Here is a 20,624-nt window from a genome sequence, read left to right as displayed (position 1 = left end):
GAAACATCAATGTAGCTTTTAAAAGAACAGGCAGAGTTATTACACACCATAGAAGCGGAATCTCTTCCTTTAATCCTATATTCAGGGTTGTTTTCTGAAAGTGTCTAGTTTCCGTAAGCTTAAATTGACTTGAGATACAACTTCAGTAGTTAATTCAGTGACTGTAAATTGTCACATCTGTTGCACATGTGTATGTGTGTATATTAATAAAAGATAATAAAAATTATTGCAACTGAGAGTGATGTCACCATTTTTTTCATCTTAAATGCTTACAAATCTATGCAATCAAAAAACCTATAATGGTGGGAATAGTTTAATTTGAGAGCTTGCTCCTGCTTAAATTATTTAAGTCTTCATGGATCATTATCAAGTTATCAGAAATTTAACTTTAAGTTTAAAACTAATTGATGGTACTCAGGAAGTAAAGTTATCAAGTGGCTTTCAGAAGGATTACTTTTGCAGTGAATTCTTTCACAAAAAAGACCCTTTCTAACTATATGTGTCCTTGTTTCACCAGCGAGAACTCAATAGCATGGTTTAGTCTAATACATTTCCTGAACAACCCTTGTCAGGTGGACAATAATCACTCCTGTAGACTTTTTGTGTTGTGAAAGTTCCCCTATCACACCTTCCCCAACCTGCACACCCAGATCCAACCCTCAACTCAGTGTCCCAAATACTTGTTTCAATGATCTCACTTGCCAGTTCATTTTAATGCCTGTTGTGATAAGTGTATGGTAAAATTGTACTTCTTTCAGGTTTAAGCACATGTTACACAGCAAGTCTAGGCTTAGTCCCAAAGAAGAAAGGTACTTTACAAAGAGATTATGCACCGAGAGAAAAATATGATATTTTGAGTTTATATACAAAGCGTGAATTTTTACATTCAAAACTGCTTTTAAAGATCATATGAGCAGCTGGGTGGTGGTGGGGCATGCCTTTAATCCCAACACTCGGGAGGCAGAGGCAGGTGAATCTCTGTCAGTTCGAGGCCAGCCTGGGTTACAGAGTGAATTCCAGGAAAGGCGCAAAGCTACACAGAGAAGCCCTGTCTCGAAAAACAAAAAATCATCTGAGCAACTAATGTACATTTTCTAATCTTTTAGAATCATGTTCCCATAACAACAATGAAAATCTCATCCAAGAAGGTAAGAACTAACAAGAGCTAAGCCATTTTTTATGTTCTATGCATGCTAAAATGTCTTACCATCAGGAAAATATGTTTTTTAACTTTTGAAAAACTAGTTTTATTTTGATAAGTAATCATACAGAATCATCTTTACTTTGATATAGACTCATTATCTATTAGTGAAAATGGAATAGGTTTGTTTTGCATAAAAATTAATGAGAGCAAACCATATATGCGGAAAGGCATTCCAGTGATTTGTATTTGCCATAACTTCAACTATTATGGCACGTGAGGTCCACTATAATAGAAATCAACATTCTAAAGATAGAACTTAGCATAATGTTTGGGCTACTGTAAAATCAAGGCTTTCCTACCAGCTAGGACTGATCCACACACTTCCATTTTCCTGCCGCTGTCATGTCTTTGAAATAATCATGCAATTCTATTTCCTAGGATTTATATATGTCTACAAAACCGTTAGTGTCCCTTATCTATGGGATGCAGATTTGAGGAAGGACTGAGTGATAGTGATTATCAAGAACTAGCTAATTTAATTTTTCCTAACATTCAAGTATTCAATAATCATGAGCAGAAGATAGCAATTCTAATTTTCCTGTCTGTGATGTACCCTGCTCCAATTCCCAAAGGCATTATCTTAAATCAAAGTCCTAAGAGCTGCTTCCCTAGAGTCAGATTGAGTCAGCTTCACATGTATTTGAATCCCCACTTGACTATAAATTACAAGCAAGTTGTTTAATTTCTGTGACCTAAGTTTCTATGTCTAGAAACAGGGCCTTTCTCACAAATAATATATGTAAATTGCCTAGGATAAAATGGCAGTATCTAGTGCTGTCTGTAAGAATCTGGATTCTGTTTTTCTTGGAAGAGAGATTAAAGATTTTAGATGTTTGAACAACTGATTTTATAATTGCGGTGCTCTTTGCCATATCCAAACGTACTAGATAGACATGATGTGGTATTCATAGTCAGTCTTGGGACCTTTTCACTTGACCAAATTTTATGAGAACAAATAAATATGACATATTGGAGTTAAAGATCTCATCTGTAAAAATGTTTGCATGGAGCATAGCAAACATTTTCCCAAGTAACAAGAAGTCATTAGTCATTTTGCTAATGTCCTATGGAGCTGATCTCAAGTCAGAGTTGTCTTTGAAGCCGGCAGGGAAGCCTTCTGTTTACGACGACTTAACGGAAAGAGACGATGTAGAAGCAAGATTTGAGATCTTCACAGTCATTTTTGTGTCATAGTAGTCATATATAAAATGTATGTCTCAACATATTCATAGGTCATATGTTATGTTGATTGTCAACATCTTATAGTGCAGAGAGTTTAATAGTTTCAGTGAAACAGTGAGCATCACAGCTGAGCTAGTGACTTGATTTCCTGGAACTCTCTGGCTTCACTAAACACTGCATTACTTTCTAAGGTGGGAAGACTACAATTTGTGAGAGTGTTTAAATATCATGAATTTGATACCTTTCCTAGTACTCAAATTACTTAATCATACATTTTTTACCTTATTTCTTTCAATTTACTCTTGTACTCAATTGCAAAATTATTGACATTACTAAAAAATTAAAGTATATAGAATAAAACTACCTTTTGCTTTTTTATCAAATAAACTCTTTTCTTAAAATATTTGTAATTTTATTTACATTTAAATGAACACTGTCACTTGCCTGTATCCTTTAGATAGTTACTTACTTATTCTATAACCGCTTACTGAGAACTTACCTCGAGGCCTCCTGAATCCCAGGCACGTCCTTCCACAGAGCTACATCCCCAGCCTTCTTTTTCAACTTTCATTTTGTGACAAAGGTTCAGTAAGTGTGCAATATGGCCTGGAGAAGTTACCCTGTAGCCCAGGCAAGGCTTGAAGTTGTCACTCTCCTGCTTTAGTCTCCTAAGAAATTGGATTCACAGATCTGTGCCACAGGGCCGGATGCTAAAAGTTTACATCTGGTGTTCTTAATTGACAGAACACAGAACGTGCCATTGTTTTAAAAGTATTTCAATGTCTATATGGTATTCAATCAGTTTCAGACAATTTCTTAAAATTCAATTGACTTGAATAAAATAGCTATAAAAGACATAATAGACTGAGATATGATTCATGTTATTGGAATTCATAATAGTTTGTTCATTAATATTTTGATCTACTCTTGTAATTAATTCATATTCACTGTCAATTCTTTTCCCAGTATGTATTCTGGGAACTTTATTAGATTTGGGACATTTGGGTCTCAACACAACACAACAGCACAGTGCTCATACATTACATAAAATTCTCAAATGATTAAAAAGTAATGTGTTTTTTAAAATTTCTCTATGTTTTACAAATAAAGGAAGGAAACCAACTCTATTTTTTGTTAGAGTAATGAAGACTGGTTGACAAAGAAGACATTTTGAGGCATGCTCAAATGTAACTCTCCTATTTGGGCTGGTGAAATGGCCTAGTGAGTAAGAATACTTGTTATTCAATCATATGGACTTGAGTTTGCACCACAGCATCCAGATTAAACAGCAAGAGGTGGCCATGAGCATTACTGTACCACAGAGGGAAGAGGAGGATGGCCAGGGCTTGCTAGGGGCCAGTGTGTCTCCAGGCCCAGTAACTTACTCAAAGGAATTTGGCAGAGTGGGGTAGAACAGAATTGCCAGTGTCCTCTCTGGCCTCTGCATGAGTACACAAACACATACACAAATATGCATATGTCTCTCTCACACACACACAAGCCCAAATACACACTCACATATAAAAATAACACCCAGTGTTCTCTCTGCCCTCTGCATGAGTACACAAGTGTACACAAAAGTGTACATGTCACATATACCACACACAAGCCCAAATACACACTTACATATAAAAATAAACATGGGAATTTTTCAAATAATCTTAAAATAGCTTTAATAACTTTCAAAGACATGTGTTCACCTGTTTTCACTTTAACTATTACTGGTTATCTAGTACTTTTTGTTCTAAACAAAATGTCTTCTATTTCAAAATTGACTTGTACTACTGGACTTGAAAAATATGAAAGCCTCCTTGTGATTTGCTAAGAGACAGAAGTCAAAGAAAAAAGAAAACATCATGATTTAAATATGTAATATATTAGCTCAAGTCTGAGAGAACAATGGATCCCAATGTTTAAAACAGATTAGCATTCTATATCGTACACTGGGAGGTGTTATTTTTAGTAGAAAGTGGTAATGTTATAGGCATATTAACAGTAGGAAAATTCTATTTATTTTGGCTTTATACCCTCTTTGCTTCTTGTTTTGAGTCTGTTCCTAAATGAATCCATGGGTTTGTAGCCATACAGAATAATGTGTTCCTGCTGAAAGTCTTTTAACTTTCACATCTGAAATAAATCATCATGATTCTCCTTACAGCAACAGTTGTATGTGAGCTCCAATGAGGGGGTTTCCCAAGTGTCTCTGCATCGCTGCCACATCTATGGCACAGCCTGTGCAGACTGCTGCCTGGCTAGGGACCCATACTGTGCCTGGGACGGCCACTCTTGCTCCAGGTTCTACCCCACTGGGAAGCGGTGAGTACCAAACATTCATGTGAAAATCCAAATGGACTTCATAGGACAGTGCAGATGTGAATCAGTTCTATGGCTGTTTTTGTTTAAAAAGACAATGCAAAATGAGGCCATGTTGATCACTACACAGTCTTTCAGTAAAGAAGATGCTGTACTTCATGATGTGAGGTTTTGTTCTCTTCTTCATGGAGAACTTATGCTCTAGGACTCATCGAATGTACTAGGCAGCATTTAACTAATTTAGCTATTGTGTGGCTCTGTACCACTATAGTCTTAAACCCCATACTGCTATGTGTGGCTACATTGCTTAATTATAACAAAGTTTTTGTCCTTCATGTAATTAACAAAAATAGATTAATTTCAAAAGTTAGTATTTGGAGTAGAACTACCTACATTATTCTTGCCACAAGAAAATTGTTCTAGGAAAAGATACCCACCAAGCTTGCTTCGACAACCTAGCTGGACATGCTTCTTCCTGTTTGGGTAGTGAAAGCATGATTGCTGGAGAGGATGCACAGCCTAAGTAAAAGTCCAAAGCAAGTTGGAAAAGATTTCCAGTGAAAACACTGATGAGATAGCAAAGAATATGCAGCAGAAGTGATATTTGCAATAGTTTTTGGATATAGGTTATGATGAATGAGAGCACCAAAACCTGTTAAAAATTAGGGTCAGTGGAGGAAGCAAATGATTCCAGTCTTAAGAACCAATGAACTGTCCAGGAAAGCATTGGCTGATTTGTTAAATTGTTTTTCAGTTACATTATATTTGTATAATATAAATTTATATTATATTTGTAAATTTAATGTATTTTGACCATATTCTTCCCCTCCTCCAAGCCCCTCCAGATCTTCACCCCCTCCTTACCCACCCATCTTTAAGTTCTTTCTCAAAAAGCAAAACCTCAATACAGCAAAACCCCCCAATCCAAGAAAACAAAATAAAGCCATGACCTAAAAGAAAAAAAAAAAAATCAACAAAAAACTTCAACTAAATAAAAACAAACACAAAATCTTTGGAGTCTGTTATAGATGGTTTTTAAGCTTTACAGGACCCATGCCATTGGATTTTCATGCCAATCTTGACCATTTTGTCTGTTAATTCAACAAATATTTATCTTGAGACAAAGACTTTTCAGGCATTGTTATAGAAAATGGATATAAAATATGGAAGACAACAACAAAAGGTAGAAATCCGTGTTTGGGTATAAAACGCATGGAAGAGAGAAGACAGACAACACTTAAAGGAGCCTGTGAACATGTCAAATAATCACAAGGTCTCTGGGTGTGAAAAGGAAAAGGGGGTTATGTTACCTGCAAAGCAGCTTTTGAAAGGTTGAACGGATGGTCAGAGAGGGCCATGGTGTGCACAGAAGAGTGAACCAGGCGAAAAATGTGAAAAACGTAGCACCAAGGCATTGTCTGGGGGAACAGCACTCTAGAAGTGTGCTGTGGAAAATTCAAGAGAGAGCACCAAAGCTCATGCTGGTGCTTATGAAAGGAGAGGGAAGGCTAGAAAGAAAGAAGTAAATGCCCAATGCCCGGTGAGGTAGGACTTTATCTGCATTTTGTCAGCACTCAGTCTTTTTGTTTAGAATGGAAGTCATCTGACTCTTGTTTTAAAAGGTCACTGGCTGGGTGTTGATTTTATTGGAGCACTGGCATTGGAAGTAGTTTGAACAGAGTAGGAGGACAAAGGATACAGAATGGGGTTATAATCTAGGTCATATAGAGGAGTGGTCGAATACTCTGTTGAAGTGTTTGGTATGGGAGCTTAGAGAACTGGAGGAGTAAACAAATTCCCAAGTTCTTAAGATGAGAGCACTAGGAAACACATTGGCATCATTGTCTCAGAATGAGCCTGTAGAAGGAGCATGTGGGAGGGAGACAGAAGACATTAAGCCAAGCATGGCTATGAGATACTCAAGCCAGTGTGTTGAGCAGAGCAAGAAACTTGAGTCTGGAGTAGAGCGAATAGCCTGGACTGGATCCCCCTTCTTTACAAGCACCAGGTGTGAGTAGGAATCCCCGTCTTTGAAGCAGGAATCTTATATCAATGTTCCAAGACTCAGTATTCTCCCACATTTGTCACAGGAGTTGGGCAGGAGCTCATTCACATCTGTTAGTTTTCCCTCACTTTTGGATGCTCATTCCCATACAATTGTTTGTATTTGTACTGGCTGAAAAGATTAGAACCTGGACACAGAGGGTGAGGGATGCAAATTTCAAACATAATCACGAACAAATTTTATTTTTGTAGCTACTATTGGATTTTTCAAAAGTATTTGTCATGTAGTTCTAAATATAGTAAAAGTAGTGTTTTGAAAGTATTTCCACAGCTAAATATTTGTTAGATAATACATTTTCCCAGTCAAAGCTCTAGAGCAAAATATGGCATCTGGAGAACCAGGGTTAGAGTCCTTGGTCTTTTAACCAGATTTAGTGAGGAACAAAACTGATACATGATACTTTCTAAAGAGCAAAGTGAAGTGGGAATTATAAATGGAGCAACACCACATCCTATAGGTAAATCAGACCCTTGTTTAAATGTGAAAGAATGGAAGGGCAGAACCCCTTCCTTGCAAAGACTGTCTTAGGCCGACAGGAGTTTTTAATTTTCACACAAGCAATGCTTCTCAAGTAAAATTTCATCCCATGTGTGGGGTATCATAGCATATTTGAGATTAATTGTACATTTTAGAAGTCTTTGAGTATGTTCATATACTGTCTCACCTATTACAAATCCAGTTACATTTTTAAGATTCATACTAAAACATGGGTTACACATCACTATTATACCACCACAAACTATGAATTTAGTCATGGCTCTTTAGAAACAAAGTTTTTACGCTGTCTTGCATCTGTTAACTCTTCCAATATCATGCCTAGCATTAAAAAATGCATGCTGGGCTGGAAATCTAAGTATCAACTATTTAAATAACTGTTTTGAATATCGCTACCAGTGTCTTAATTCTATCATGAAAACTTATAAAAAGCAACACACACACACACACACGCACACACACGCACACACACACACAGTGGATGAGCTTACCCATATTTCTTTTTGGCTAGTGCAATAGACATGTCACTAAAAATATCTATACTGTTTAAATATTGCAAATTATTTCCAACTCAAGCATGCTATGGAGAATGTAAAGTGTGTTTGCAGAATGAATTGATACAGTTTTCCTTATTTATGTTCTATGGAGACTAAAAGGTAGTGGTGGAAAAGACCATCTGTAATATTTTCAGCATTCACTTGGGGGGTGGGGTGAGACAGGGTTTCTCTGTGTAGTTTTTGTACCTGTCCTAGATTCTGCTCCGTAGCCCAGGCTGGCCTCCAACTCACAAAGGTTCACCTGGCTCTGCCTTCCGAGTGCTGGGATTAAAGGCGTGTGCCATCACCACTACCACCACCACCACCACCACCACCACCACCACCACCACCACCACCCCGGCATTCACTTTTTTACTAGTATTATCTGGCTTTATTTCCCTTGAATTATCTGTTTGTAGCAAATACTACATAGATGAATTCATTTTCATTAAAGCAAAAACATACCCTTTGTATGGAAGCAGAGAGGTAGAGTCACAGCCAGAAATAGTAGAATCCACACATTCACACAGCATTAAATAGCTCCTTTCATTTTAAATAACTTGGTATATAGTAAGCAATATGCACTTTTTTCTCACCATTTTGAAGAATATGAAATATACTGCAGTGTAGTTCCTAATGTTATTTATCCTGAATTCAGGCAGATAGTTGGAAAATGGAAGATGGGATAATCAGTTCAAGCTTTACAAATATCTTTTCTGTGAAAGTAGAAAATGATTTCATTGTTTATCCAAAAGAATTGAGAATAATGTTGAAACATCAGCAAAGTCAGCCAAAGCCAAATCCTACATGTAATATAATATCATGCTGCCTACCAGCATGGTTCTGTTATGCTCCAGGAATGCATTCAAGGAAAGTGACACATACCAAAGGTTCTCGCTGATCTCATCATTTAAAAAGAGCTACAACACGGTTTTCTATTTGAATGTCTGGAAGTTGATGTGGCAAGTTCGCTTCGCCTAGCTTGAAAGTTTATGTACTGCACACAAGTAGCACCTCATAGTCCTGACTACAGGACAATACATTTAGACGTTGTGAATGACATTGAGTGTCTGGAAGGCTGAAAATGACCAGCTCAACCCTAAGAACACTCACAAAGTGCTGTTTTAGTATACATTTGCAGGATCAACAGTAGGAAATCATGCAAATACATGGCAGTAAAAGTGGGCATGGAGCTGGTCTAGAACAGGACACTGATCGTATTTCCTTCCATGAGAGTGACTGGTACCTCTACTATTATGCGTGTGTGATACTATACACATATATAATTGAATGGTGCAATTTATATGCCAATATTCCTATAAATATACTTGTTAACATAAAGTATTAACCACTTCTTATAATTTTAAAATGAGATTTTTTTAAATCATGAGTGACTTTGAGATTAATATTGTTTTGTATGTTTAGTAATCACTGTGTACATTTTTATTTCTGCTCATTTTGCTCAATATTTTATCATCAGGATAAAATGTTAGGGCTTAACACTTAATCCAACTAAATGATATTCTTATTCATAAATCATTTAGCTGTGTATTGTCAATATTTAAAGTCCATATGACTTTTAGGGGTGGCTGTATGCATCCAACTGTTCTCTTTTCCATCATGAAGTAAAAATTAATAGCCCTCATGAACCTGAGACTCAAGAAGAGAAATCACTAATGAGAAAATACCGTAAAGTTTTATGTAACTAATTTCCAACTTAGAAAGGCTTTTAACTCATTTTTTGAAATGCTTTTTCCATTAGTATGTTCCAAGCAATGAAACTATTTGACTTGGAGATGAATAAACCTTAGAAAGTCTCCTAATAAGTATTTTAGGGGACTGAGAAACTATTATATCCCATATGCTCAATGATGTTATTAAATAAATATTAATATTTTAGCATATAAATATTGTTGTCTATAGCATGCAGCATTATATCTATATCTCATTTTCTAAAAGTTTTCATATATGTCTATATAACAGTAAATACACTATTATGCTATATTATACATATATACTTGCATAAGAGAAAATATAGCAAATATAGAAAAAAACCGTGCATATAAGCATTCTAGAATTCACTGTACATATATACCCATTTTTGCAAGCCTGAAAATCTTTTAAGTAAAAGGTTGTTTTTCTTTGTATTCAGCAATCTTATTTGTTTCAAAATAGTTTAAAACATCTATAGAGTACTGACTTTTAAACAAAAATGTGTTTATTTAAACAAAACTTTTAGAAGAAGAAAAATGCTGTTGAGTTTACCATTTAGCAGTTTTCATTTTAAGGCACTTTGGATTAATATCTGTGAAATAAAATTTGATACAGTTATTTAGACAACCCAGCATCCACTTGGGAGTGATGCATACAGTAATTTTATGGCTGTCCCCTCACAGATGATAGAGAGAGAGGACTGACTAGATGTAGAGGAAGGTTGGGTTCCATCTGTCACTCACGCACCATGAATGGTCAGAGGGCTGCGTGAAACAATGAGACTTCCTCTAGTTGCTTTCTAAATTAAAGCTTAGACAAGCAAAATGCTGCAAAGTTTAAAATGGGGTGATTTTAGTGTGGCATAACTGTCAGCAATGTCAAATCCCTTTAATATTTTCTGCACTTGCAGGAGGAGCCGAAGGCAGGACGTGAGACACGGGAACCCACTGACACAGTGCCGAGGGTTCAACCTAAAAGGTATCACAAGTGAGCGGGTGTTAGTCATGCCGAGGGTCCAGTCTAAAAGGTATCACAAGTGAGCGGGTGTTAGTCATGCCGAACGTCTCCTTTAATAAGGAATCTTCCCTCAAGTCACTCACTTAAGAACGTGTCCTCCTGAGTTTGTAAAGTATTTGTTAGTGGCGATTAAACTTAAGTGCTATTTGTATGACTACGGAGAACCACAAGAAACACGTGTTCTGGAGTATGTGGCAGCCAGTGTGTGAGCGGGTAGGTCCCTCACACAGATGGCAAACACAGATTCTCTTAGTGGCTTATTTCTTTCTCAAGCAAAATTTTACTTTTAAAATTCACTAACAAGTAACACAATAAACACTATTTTACTGAAGAAAATATACATAAGAAAATATTATGATTTTAATGATTTTGAACCATGGGCCTCTGTACTATTTAGCACATTCACACTGTGGGACTATCTGCCAGGTATCTTAGGGTCCTTACTGTCTTCCCAAACACAACCACTGCATTTATTAAATATTTGCTAAGCATCTCCTTTCCCCTAGTGCCTGCCAGTAACCGTCCAATTTTCTTTATAATTTGACCCTTCTAGACACTTTGTGGGGTGGAATCCCACAGAATCTGTGATGCTCCGCATAGCTCTTTTTGTGTTGTCAGAGTCCCTTTACTCTTTAACGTGGATATGATTTTTTCATATTTATAAAATTCATTATGTGTTCCTAGCACATTTTGTGTATTAACTCATCCCTTTCTAGAGGCATGTACTGCTCCCAGTACTACAGATGCAGAGAATAATCCTTCAGAGATCCAGGCTGAGACTCAACTACAGGCCTGCCCTGTTTTACAATTAACCCAACCCCTTCCTCTTTGTCCTGACAAAGAGATGCCTTGTTAAACTATTCATGGATCACTTCCCTCCACCTCAAACAGCTCTTTCTCCTGACTCACCTGGTGCTGCATGCATATTATTTTAAAGATGAAACTATGTGCAAATTTTTATAAAATAAAATTTATAAAATTAAAAAAAAACGGAAATGAAGAGTAACGGCAGGACTCAGGTCTATGAGGCAGCAAGCCCCAAGTTCACTATACCTAGGCTAGAGACGAACTTACATTTACCACCCGTTGGAGCCTGGCCCTTCATTTAGTAAAGAATGACATTCCTGTTCCTTTTTATGGTAACCAAGATACAACTCCACGGTAGACGTTTTGTTTTGTTGTTTCATACATCTAATTCAGGGAATTCATCTGCTTTGTCACTTGCTATTCCTGGGGCATTTACATAAAACTTTATGTCAGTTCCTGTTTCTGATGCCCCTTGTCACAGTGGTGAGGAGAGTAACAGTGGAGGTAATGTCCAATATCGCACTGACTTTGGGTCTGAGCTCAAGGGCTTTCTTGTGATGACCTCATCCACTGTTTAAAACCTGTCACAACATCGATTTTTATCCCTGATTTAGGAAGAAAGCCTTCTGGTCCCGTTTTAACCTCTGCCTGGTTTCACTAAGTGCTTCCTTTCCCATAAAATTTTTATCTAAAAGTTTAAAAATATTATAATCTATGCTTCAGAAATGACTAAAGGAACACAGAGATGCCTCAAGTAACCTGTCTCACCTTACACAGCCAGTGGTGTGGACGTGCATTCATTTATCCCACGGGCCTTTGACTCCAAGCCTGGCTTTTCGATCATTGTATCATACTGTGGACATCCCATGCTTTCTGTTTGCGCTTCTTCCATTTCTCACTGAGTATGATTTCGTGAATGGCATAAACTGAGCTCCCATTTTGTCTGGCACTTCACACTGCATTTACAGGGTACTCCTTCACATATTACACATGTTATGTATGTACAGATATATAATCATGTACCCATGTCATTCATGACTCATGACCTCACTTTGTGCAACTGAGAAAATCTAACTAAAAAGCTGTTATAATAATTAATTAAAGTTGTTACAATCCTCAGTGCAGAGTAATAAATGTGTACCAATAAAACCTTAGGTAACTTTTAGTGTCTCTTTTACTTTACATTAAAACAAAATGGCTAGACCCGTAAATTATACCTACTACCGTATGGTGACAGCCATACTGAGCACAATTTTACAGAGAGAAGCTTTCACGTAGAGGAGTACTCTCTAAATCTCTTCTCTCTCATTCCTCTGATTTCTGCTTTTCAGCATACAGAAATGCAGCTGAAATTGTTCAGTATGGAGTAAGAAATAACAGCACTTTCCTTGAGTGTGCCCCCAAATCTCCACAGGCATCTATCAAGTGGCTGCTGCAGAAAGATAAAGACCGGAGGAAAGAGGTAAGTGGCCTGCCCCCACCTCCCAGCTGTCCATCAGGACTCTGGGAGGAGCACTAAATCCCAGTTCTTAGGGAGGCACAGATGAAACTGGGAAGTGAGGACAGAGAAACATCCTTTTAGGTCAGTGCCAAGTCTTTGCCGTCATCTTTAAAATCCTTTGTCCTCAGACGGGGGGATTAATGAGAAATCTGCTCTGCCCGGCTCCTCTGCAGCCTTAGTGCTTGTAACAAGAGCTCAAGTGCTAGGACTGAGTGGTCATGTAAGGAGGCACGTGTGAAAGAAAGGATGTCTGCAAAGCCAGCAGCTAAGACTGCGTACAACAGCACCTCTGTGTGACTCACAACATAAAAGGAGCTTTAAAAACATCCCGTTTTCCTCAGCAAGAAATTATGTTGAACTATAACCCTTCCTTCGTAGCAAGGAGCATTTTTCTGCTGTGTGGTCATGTTTCCATTGCATTAGCATTCACGACCCTTATATGTCACTCAGGTAATTTATGCAATAATTGCTTATGAGGCCACTGGATTTATTTATTGTTAAGGAAAAAGGCCTCTAGACTTGCAAATAAATACATTCTTACTCTAAAATTTTATCGATTATAAAGAACTGTTTGGAAAGAATGGCATCGCAAATTGGCATAGAGTGACATATTGTAAATCCTGAATTCCATAATGCTGATGTCACACTGTCCTGACAAATGAGAAGAAAAAACCACATGCACATACATGCAACCTCTAATTCTATAATGCATGTTGTTACTATACTCACTTTCGATGGCGCCAAGCAGAAACTGGATGCACTCCCTGCATTTGTGTAGGTTCTATTGTAGGTGCTTTTGTTTCTGTGTGCTGTTAATCAAGGCTATGCAAGTGCACATGACTGAAAGCTATAGAATACAGACACTGTATCAAAGTGACTGGGACCTTGGTTCCACAGGAAAAAACAGGTCCAACTCTCACCCTTGCTTATTCAAATGTGTTATATGGTCTTTAGTAACTGAATTCCATGAGGCTGAAACATTAAATCGTAGGCTGATGACCATTTGCATAAGTGGAGATTTAATTGTGTGGCAGAAAGGATAGAACAGGTGGGCTTTGGAGCTCCCTATTTCCTCTGAATCCACTGATAGTTTAAAAAATTTTTGGGTTTTTTTTTGTTTTTTGTTTATTTCTTTTTTTTTTTTTTTTTTTTTTTGAGTAAAACCAAAACTTACTCTAAGCCACAGTCATCCTAGGGTCCCCCCGCCATATAGCCTCCCTGGTTCTGTGAGTTGCAATCTGATTGTTCTTTGCTTTATATCTAGAATCCACTTAGGAGTGAGTACATACCATGTTTGTCCTTCTGGGTTTGGGTTACCTCACTCAGGATGGTATTTTCTAGTTCCATCCATTTGTCTGCAAATTTCATGCTGTCATTGTTTTTCTCTGCTGAGTAGTACTCCATTGTGTATATGTACCACATTCTCTTAATCCATTCTTGTAAAGGACCCAGTTTCAGGTTCCCTGTACCCATACCAGGAAGCTCACAAACCCCTGTTCCTCCAGTTTCTGAAAATCCAAGTCACTCTGACCTCTGCTGCCTGGCACCTGTAGCTACATGATGAATATTAACTCACTCAGTACTATACATTTTAAATCTAAATACAACCTTTGATTTGGATTTTATTAACAATTAAATGTACTTTTGTGCAGAACTTTGGTCATGTAAAAATATTCACATGTATTAACTTTCTTGATTTTGGTCCTGTTTCTGTTTTTACTCAAAGAGAGATAATCCAGATTATAAATACCAGAAAACTTCCCACCACATGATTTCTTGGTATCTTCATTGATAATACAATAGCTACTATTTTAAGGCAATTAATTGTGAAGCAAATGGATCTCATGTGTGTAGCCAATACCCAGTGATTGGTCATTTTCTATTATGAGCCTTATAGTGACTAAACACTACCACATGTTTTTATTACCTTGTGGAAATAACTTTTTTTGAAAGTCTTGTAAGGTAATGTCCTTGCAACTTATTTTTAGGCATCCTGTAGTGTGATAATTGGACAAGATCCTTGAAAACATTCAAAATTCTGTGTGTGTGTGTGTGTGTGTGTGTGTGTGTGTGTACCTGTGTTGAGAATACTTATTGTAAAAAAAAAAGAAAGAAATGAACCCCATAGTAGTTATTTTCTGCTTTTACAAGTGAGTAGTTTCATAAAAATTAAAATTAAAATAATTTCAGGGCTAAATGGATATCATGTAAGAATTTCATTAATATAAAACTGTTTCCTAGGAATCAGATGCCAAAAGAACTACCAATCTTGTGTTTGTGTAGGGTGAAACTACATTTGTCTGAAGGGAAATTGTCTTAGTTAGGGTTACTGCTGCTATGATAAAACACCATGACCAACTTGGGGAGCACAGCATTTATTTGACTTACACTTGCATATCGCTGTTCGTCCTTTAAAGAAGTCAGGACAGGAACTCAAACAGGGCAGACGCCTGGAGGCAGAAGCTGATGCAGAGGTCATGAATGGTTGCTGCTTACTGGCTTGTTCCCCTTGGCTTTCTCAACCAGCTTTCTTTTCTAATCAGGGATTATGTATTATTTTATTTTTAAATCTCATAAAAAGTATATAACCAAGAGTGAACACATCAGTTTGGTGCTTTCCCCCTGTTTATTTATTCTTCTCTCATATAATACATTCTGACTTCAGTCTCCCCTCCCTCCACTCCTCCCAGTCACCACTCCCTTCCCCCCACTTGTTTCCTCCCTAGGTCCACTGCAGCTGCATTTCTCTTCAGAAAAGACCAGACTTCCCAGTAATATCAACTGAACATGGTATATCAAGATGCAGTAATAATAGGCACAAATCCTTATATCAAGGCTGGAGGAGGCAACCCAGTAGGAGGAAAAGGGTGCAAATATCAAGCAAAAGAGTCAGAGACACCCCCACTCACACTGTTAGGAGTCCCACAAAAACCTCAAGCAAAACAACCACAACATATATGCAGAGGGCCTATCACAGACCCATGTAGGCTCCGTGACTGCCTCAGCCTACTTTCTGATAGAACTATAAACCACCAGCCCAAGAATGGTGCAACCCACAGTGGGGCAGGGCTCACCCATGCCAATCACTAATTAAGAAAATGATATACAGCAGAATGTTATGGAGGTATCTTCTCAGTTGAGACTGGAGGCATCTTTTGGAGGCATCTTCTCAAATTCTCCTTTCAGGTAACTCTAGATTGTGTCAATTTGATGTAAAACTAGCCATCACAGGAACCCACTTCAGATTTTCCTGTGTAAGTGGTACCTTTACTAACTCCTTCGGTAGTTCAAGAGACAAGATTGCACATTGTAGACAAAAGAGTGTATGTGATTAGTGGAACTAATCATAATGTTGCATACTCTGAGACAGAAGATCCTCAATGCTTCTGCCTAGTTGTGAAACTTTTTTTTTTTTTTTTTTTTTTTTGGTATATATTGAGTGTATTGTTTTAGAAATCGTAGTCTTCCATTTGGGACATTCATGGTGTTTCTCTCATAGGTTAAGCTCAATGAGCGAATTATAGCCACTTCCCAAGGACTGCTGATTCGCTCTGTTCAGGATTCTGACCAAGGGCTCTACCACTGCATCGCCACTGAGAACAGCTTCAAGCAGACCATAGCCAAGATTAACTTCAAAGTTTTAGATTCAGAAATGGTAGCCGTTGTGACAGACAAGTGGTCCCCATGGACATGGGCTGGCTCTGTGAGGGCTCTACCCTTTCATCCAAAGGACATCCTGGGGGCATTCAGCCACTCTGAAATGCAGCTCATCAACCAGTACTGTAAAGACACCCGGCAGCAGCAGCAGCTGGGAGAAGAGCCACAGAAGATGAGGGGGGACTATGGCAAGCTGAAGGCTCTCATCAACAGCAGGAAAAGCAGAAACAGGAGGAATCAGCTTCCAGAGTCATAAACGCTCATCTGTGCGGCTTTGCTTCCAGTAACAAATGCTCTGTCTTCACTGGTCAACTACTGAGCAAAGTCTTGTGCTTTACCCATGAGAAATTCCTAACAAAAGCTGGAGACTCGCTCTCAAGTGTGTTCTCTGTGAACTTAAATGAGCATGCATCTTCTTGTATGATACAGACTAGCACTAGACATGTCATGGTCTTCATGGTGCATAGAAATATTTAACTTATCCCAGATTTTATTTATATCTTTATGTGTCTTTTCTTCAGCATCAATGCAGCTACAGAAGCAGAACTGTTACACCCTCGGTTGAGCGAGGGCCATAAATTACCCTGTGCTGTTCCTTCCCTGCTCTAGGGGTTTAGCTTTTTAATTGTCAGTGGTTTTTATACATGAAAACAAATTCCAATTCACAATTTTCACATAGTAAATGTCATATAAATGCCTGCGACAGAATAGCCATCCAAAGTCGTGTAGGTTAGACAAATGACGGGGAAGGGAGCATCCAGATGTTACTTAAAAGTTAAGTGTGACTCATAAAGAGAACGTGATGAGTTCACATGCTTCCAGTGAATTATATTCTTGCTTGTTCCTTTGTTTAAGATCATAATGTGTGCCAGTTACTGAGATTTGCCATTAGTCTCTGTTCTCTTGTTTCAGGAAGACAAAATGAATAGCCTGGGCTGTCCAGGCCTTTGATGGAAGATGTCTCAGTAAGGCATTGGTATTTCTACTGTTAGGTTATCATCTTCCAAATAAAAGCACTTTGTTTTTTGGAAGTTATTTAAGTTATTATAGACTTACATATACTCTTACATTATTTAATTGATTTACTGTTTGATTTCCATTTCCTAGTCTGCTGGGCAAATTAAACAAAACAAGGAGGAAGCATTGTTAAAACATGCAACTTCTCCATACAGAGTGAAGCTATCAAAATGTTTGGATTGTTTGTGAAAAAAGTATACTAAAATTATTTTCTCCAATTTAAAAACTAAATGGATAAATTATGGAAAATTTCCTCATACTTCTTTTAATGATAGAACTTCAATTTTTAAATTTAAATTTATTTTAATACATGTTTATATTTCCAGAGAGAAAGAGAAATTGTACCCAACACTATTGAAACACACCTCTTATTAACAGTCATAACCAAGGTAATGAAGGGGGATCTGCCTCCTTTTTGAGAATTGTAAACAAAACTCCAGAAGGAAAACCATGTGTAGGGTGTAAGTTGGTGGTAGATTACATGTTTGATATGCACAAGGACCTGGGCTTAAATATAAAGAAAGGAAGAGAGAGAGGGAGGAAGGGAAGCAGGCAGGAAAGAAGGACAGACAGACATGAAAGAAGGAAGGTCAGGAAGGAGGAAAAGAGGGAAGGGAATGTGGAGGGATTATATCCATTACCAGAAAATGAAAATGTGTTTAGTTAAGTGATGGTAAATTTTGATGTTCTAAGAGGGCACCTCAGTGTTACAGAAAACAATTAAAGCAGAGTGCATAAATGTCATCCAATTTTGTTTTTAAATTATTGTTCCTAATGTGTACATGCTACAGTAAACGAGAGAGTTCCCATATGCAAATGGTTTTCATGCTTAAAACAGTCACATTTTATTTTTTCTTATACATGCAAAAATTACAATGTGTTTACGTGCAGTGCTAACATGGTCCTCTGTGTTTGTGATTCATCTATTGTATAAACATTTAAAGTAAAATGACTTCCAAAGCACGGTCCCCTTGCTCCACATAACTTCAAACTGCTAGATGGTGATGGTTAATTCTATGCTATTATTTGTGTTATTTAATACCTCCTCTTTTTACCTTAATTACATGCTCATTTCTTTCCTTTTAAAGATACAGAAATTACTCTTCAACATAACCCTGCCAAATGTAAAATATATGTATTTCTAAAAAACTTAATTAATACATATTGAATATGGGTGACTAGTTGGTTTTTTGTGTGTGCTTGGGCAGTTTGATGATTTAACATGTTTTTCATTTGTATTGTATATAAAATTACCTAGGTATGCACTTTTCCCCTCCAAGTGTAGGTTTGTGAATAGACTTAGCATGATGAAGCTGTCATTACAGTGAACGATCACCCTGTTTAGAGAAAACAAACTCAATGTAGTTACCACATGAAAATTTAATTAGATGTTGAAGAAATCATTTGTTTGGCAAAATAAAACATTGAACTCCCTGGAGGATGTCTTTCACTTTTCTTTTTAGCATAGTATGTGTTAATATGATAGAAACTACTGAAATGTTATTATCATTTAAAGACTGTTATCTGATTTTGTGAAAACAAACTATTAAATATTTTAGAATTTAAGAATTCCAGAATACATATATCTCTTATAGCAGTAGCCTTCATTCAAGTTCAAACTTGAATCCATCTACTAACATCCACTTTTTATGTATATTTACATAAATGCATTAGCATATGCAAATCAGTACATTTTTAGCCTCAGTATTTTACATTTACCCATGCCTATCTAAGTTATTCATAATATATCATGTCTGTAATTTTAAATAATTGTAGTTTGGAAATGTAAATGACTGGATTCACTCTACCTACATTTAAGTTCAGGTTTATGATTTTATTTTGGGAAAGACTTTATATTTCTCTCTACCTCATATTCTGAATTGGGCAGAACACATCATATATTCACATGTTCAAAAATGTTATGATATTGCCCAGCTTTTCTAGAGTAGGAAGGTGTCCTTCATCTGTATTCTATGTCAAATTCGGCATCAGTCATCCAGGTAGGAAGCCTATGGTTAAAGGATCGTCTGGTACCTACCCAAGTAGAGAGAGCCCTTTATAAACTTGAGAGGAGGAAGCCACAGATGGGCTCACATGACACATCAGAGTGACAGGACCACTTCAGCTTTCTTCTGTCTTGCTGTGCCATGTATTTAAGGCTATTATAAAGCTGAAGTATAAAAGAAGACATAACCAGACCAAGTAAACCACAGTGTTCATTTTATTGAATATTCAGAGTCTTACTGAATTCTATGCATGACAATAAAGTAGTAGAAGATCATTGTGGAAAATGTTTTATTATTTTTTTTGTAAGAGTTTATCCACCATCCTTTCAACTGACAAAATTCTGCACAGGAATCTAAACCCTTTTGCAAAAACAAAACCAGTCACAACAAGTGCATGCCAACTGGAGAATTTCATGACCAGTAAGTAGTCACATAGGTGACCTCTGATGTACAGTCCTGTTTTCGTGGATCCACAACAACATTCTGCATACAGGCTTCGGGAGACAGAAGAGCAAGCTTCATGATGTAACAAGTGTCGTCTTCCTTTGAGTGACTCGAATGTATTTATTGATTCACCTCATAAAATTCCACTTTCCAAATAGTTAGAATTGTGTATTTCTCAGGGCTATTATGTTGCCATGCCTGAGTGTTCCTTACATAAAACGCTATTAAAGAATGACATTATAATAAACACATTTAAACTGTTTATTCTATGTAAGGTTACCTCTCTACCCAAAGAACAAAAAGAGTAAGTTTTTATTCTTCAAGTGTTTTTTTTTTCCTTCTGAGTTATCCATGCAAAAATGCCATCCAAAGAGTTTATGAGCTCAAAACCGAATTATTTTGGCAAGGCACAATGGCTATTTGATGAATTGTTAGGAAAATGAGTCACCACCATTGCTTCTCTGGATACCTTCCAGTGTGCATGTGACCCCTTGGCTCGTGACATGAAAAGCCTTCTATTTTCTCAGGTCTTGTCATAATTTCACTCCTACAATTTGAATTGAGACAAACAAGTTACACCTTTTAACTTTCTTTGTATTTATTTTGAGGATAAATCATAATCTTCTTTACTAAGCATTCACATCTTACACACTGGGGCACAGAATGT

The 20,624-nt window shown here is 37.2% G+C and overlaps 1 protein-coding gene across 1 annotated transcript in view; it reads left to right on the top strand.

Annotated features, from left to right (window-relative positions):
- Sema3c (semaphorin 3C) overlaps positions 1–18,945 on the top strand; it is a 154,497-nt gene extending 135,552 nt beyond the window's left edge. The window contains exons 13-17 of the mRNA XM_059257259.1: positions 1,107–1,148; positions 4,545–4,702; positions 10,419–10,486; positions 12,664–12,794; positions 16,333–18,945. Of these exons, the coding sequence (XP_059113242.1) occupies positions 1,107–1,148; positions 4,545–4,702; positions 10,419–10,486; positions 12,664–12,794; positions 16,333–16,746 (813 nt within the window). The 3' untranslated portion in view covers positions 16,747–18,945. The remainder of the gene's footprint in view (positions 1–1,106; positions 1,149–4,544; positions 4,703–10,418; positions 10,487–12,663; positions 12,795–16,332) is intronic.
- Positions 18,946–20,624: the final 1,679 nt, after the last annotated feature.

Source organism: Peromyscus eremicus, chromosome 3, assembly GCF_949786415.1.
Source record: "Peromyscus eremicus chromosome 3, PerEre_H2_v1, whole genome shotgun sequence".
NCBI lineage: Eukaryota > Metazoa > Chordata > Mammalia > Rodentia > Cricetidae > Peromyscus > Peromyscus eremicus.
This window is presented reverse-complemented; position numbering and strand designations above follow the sequence as displayed.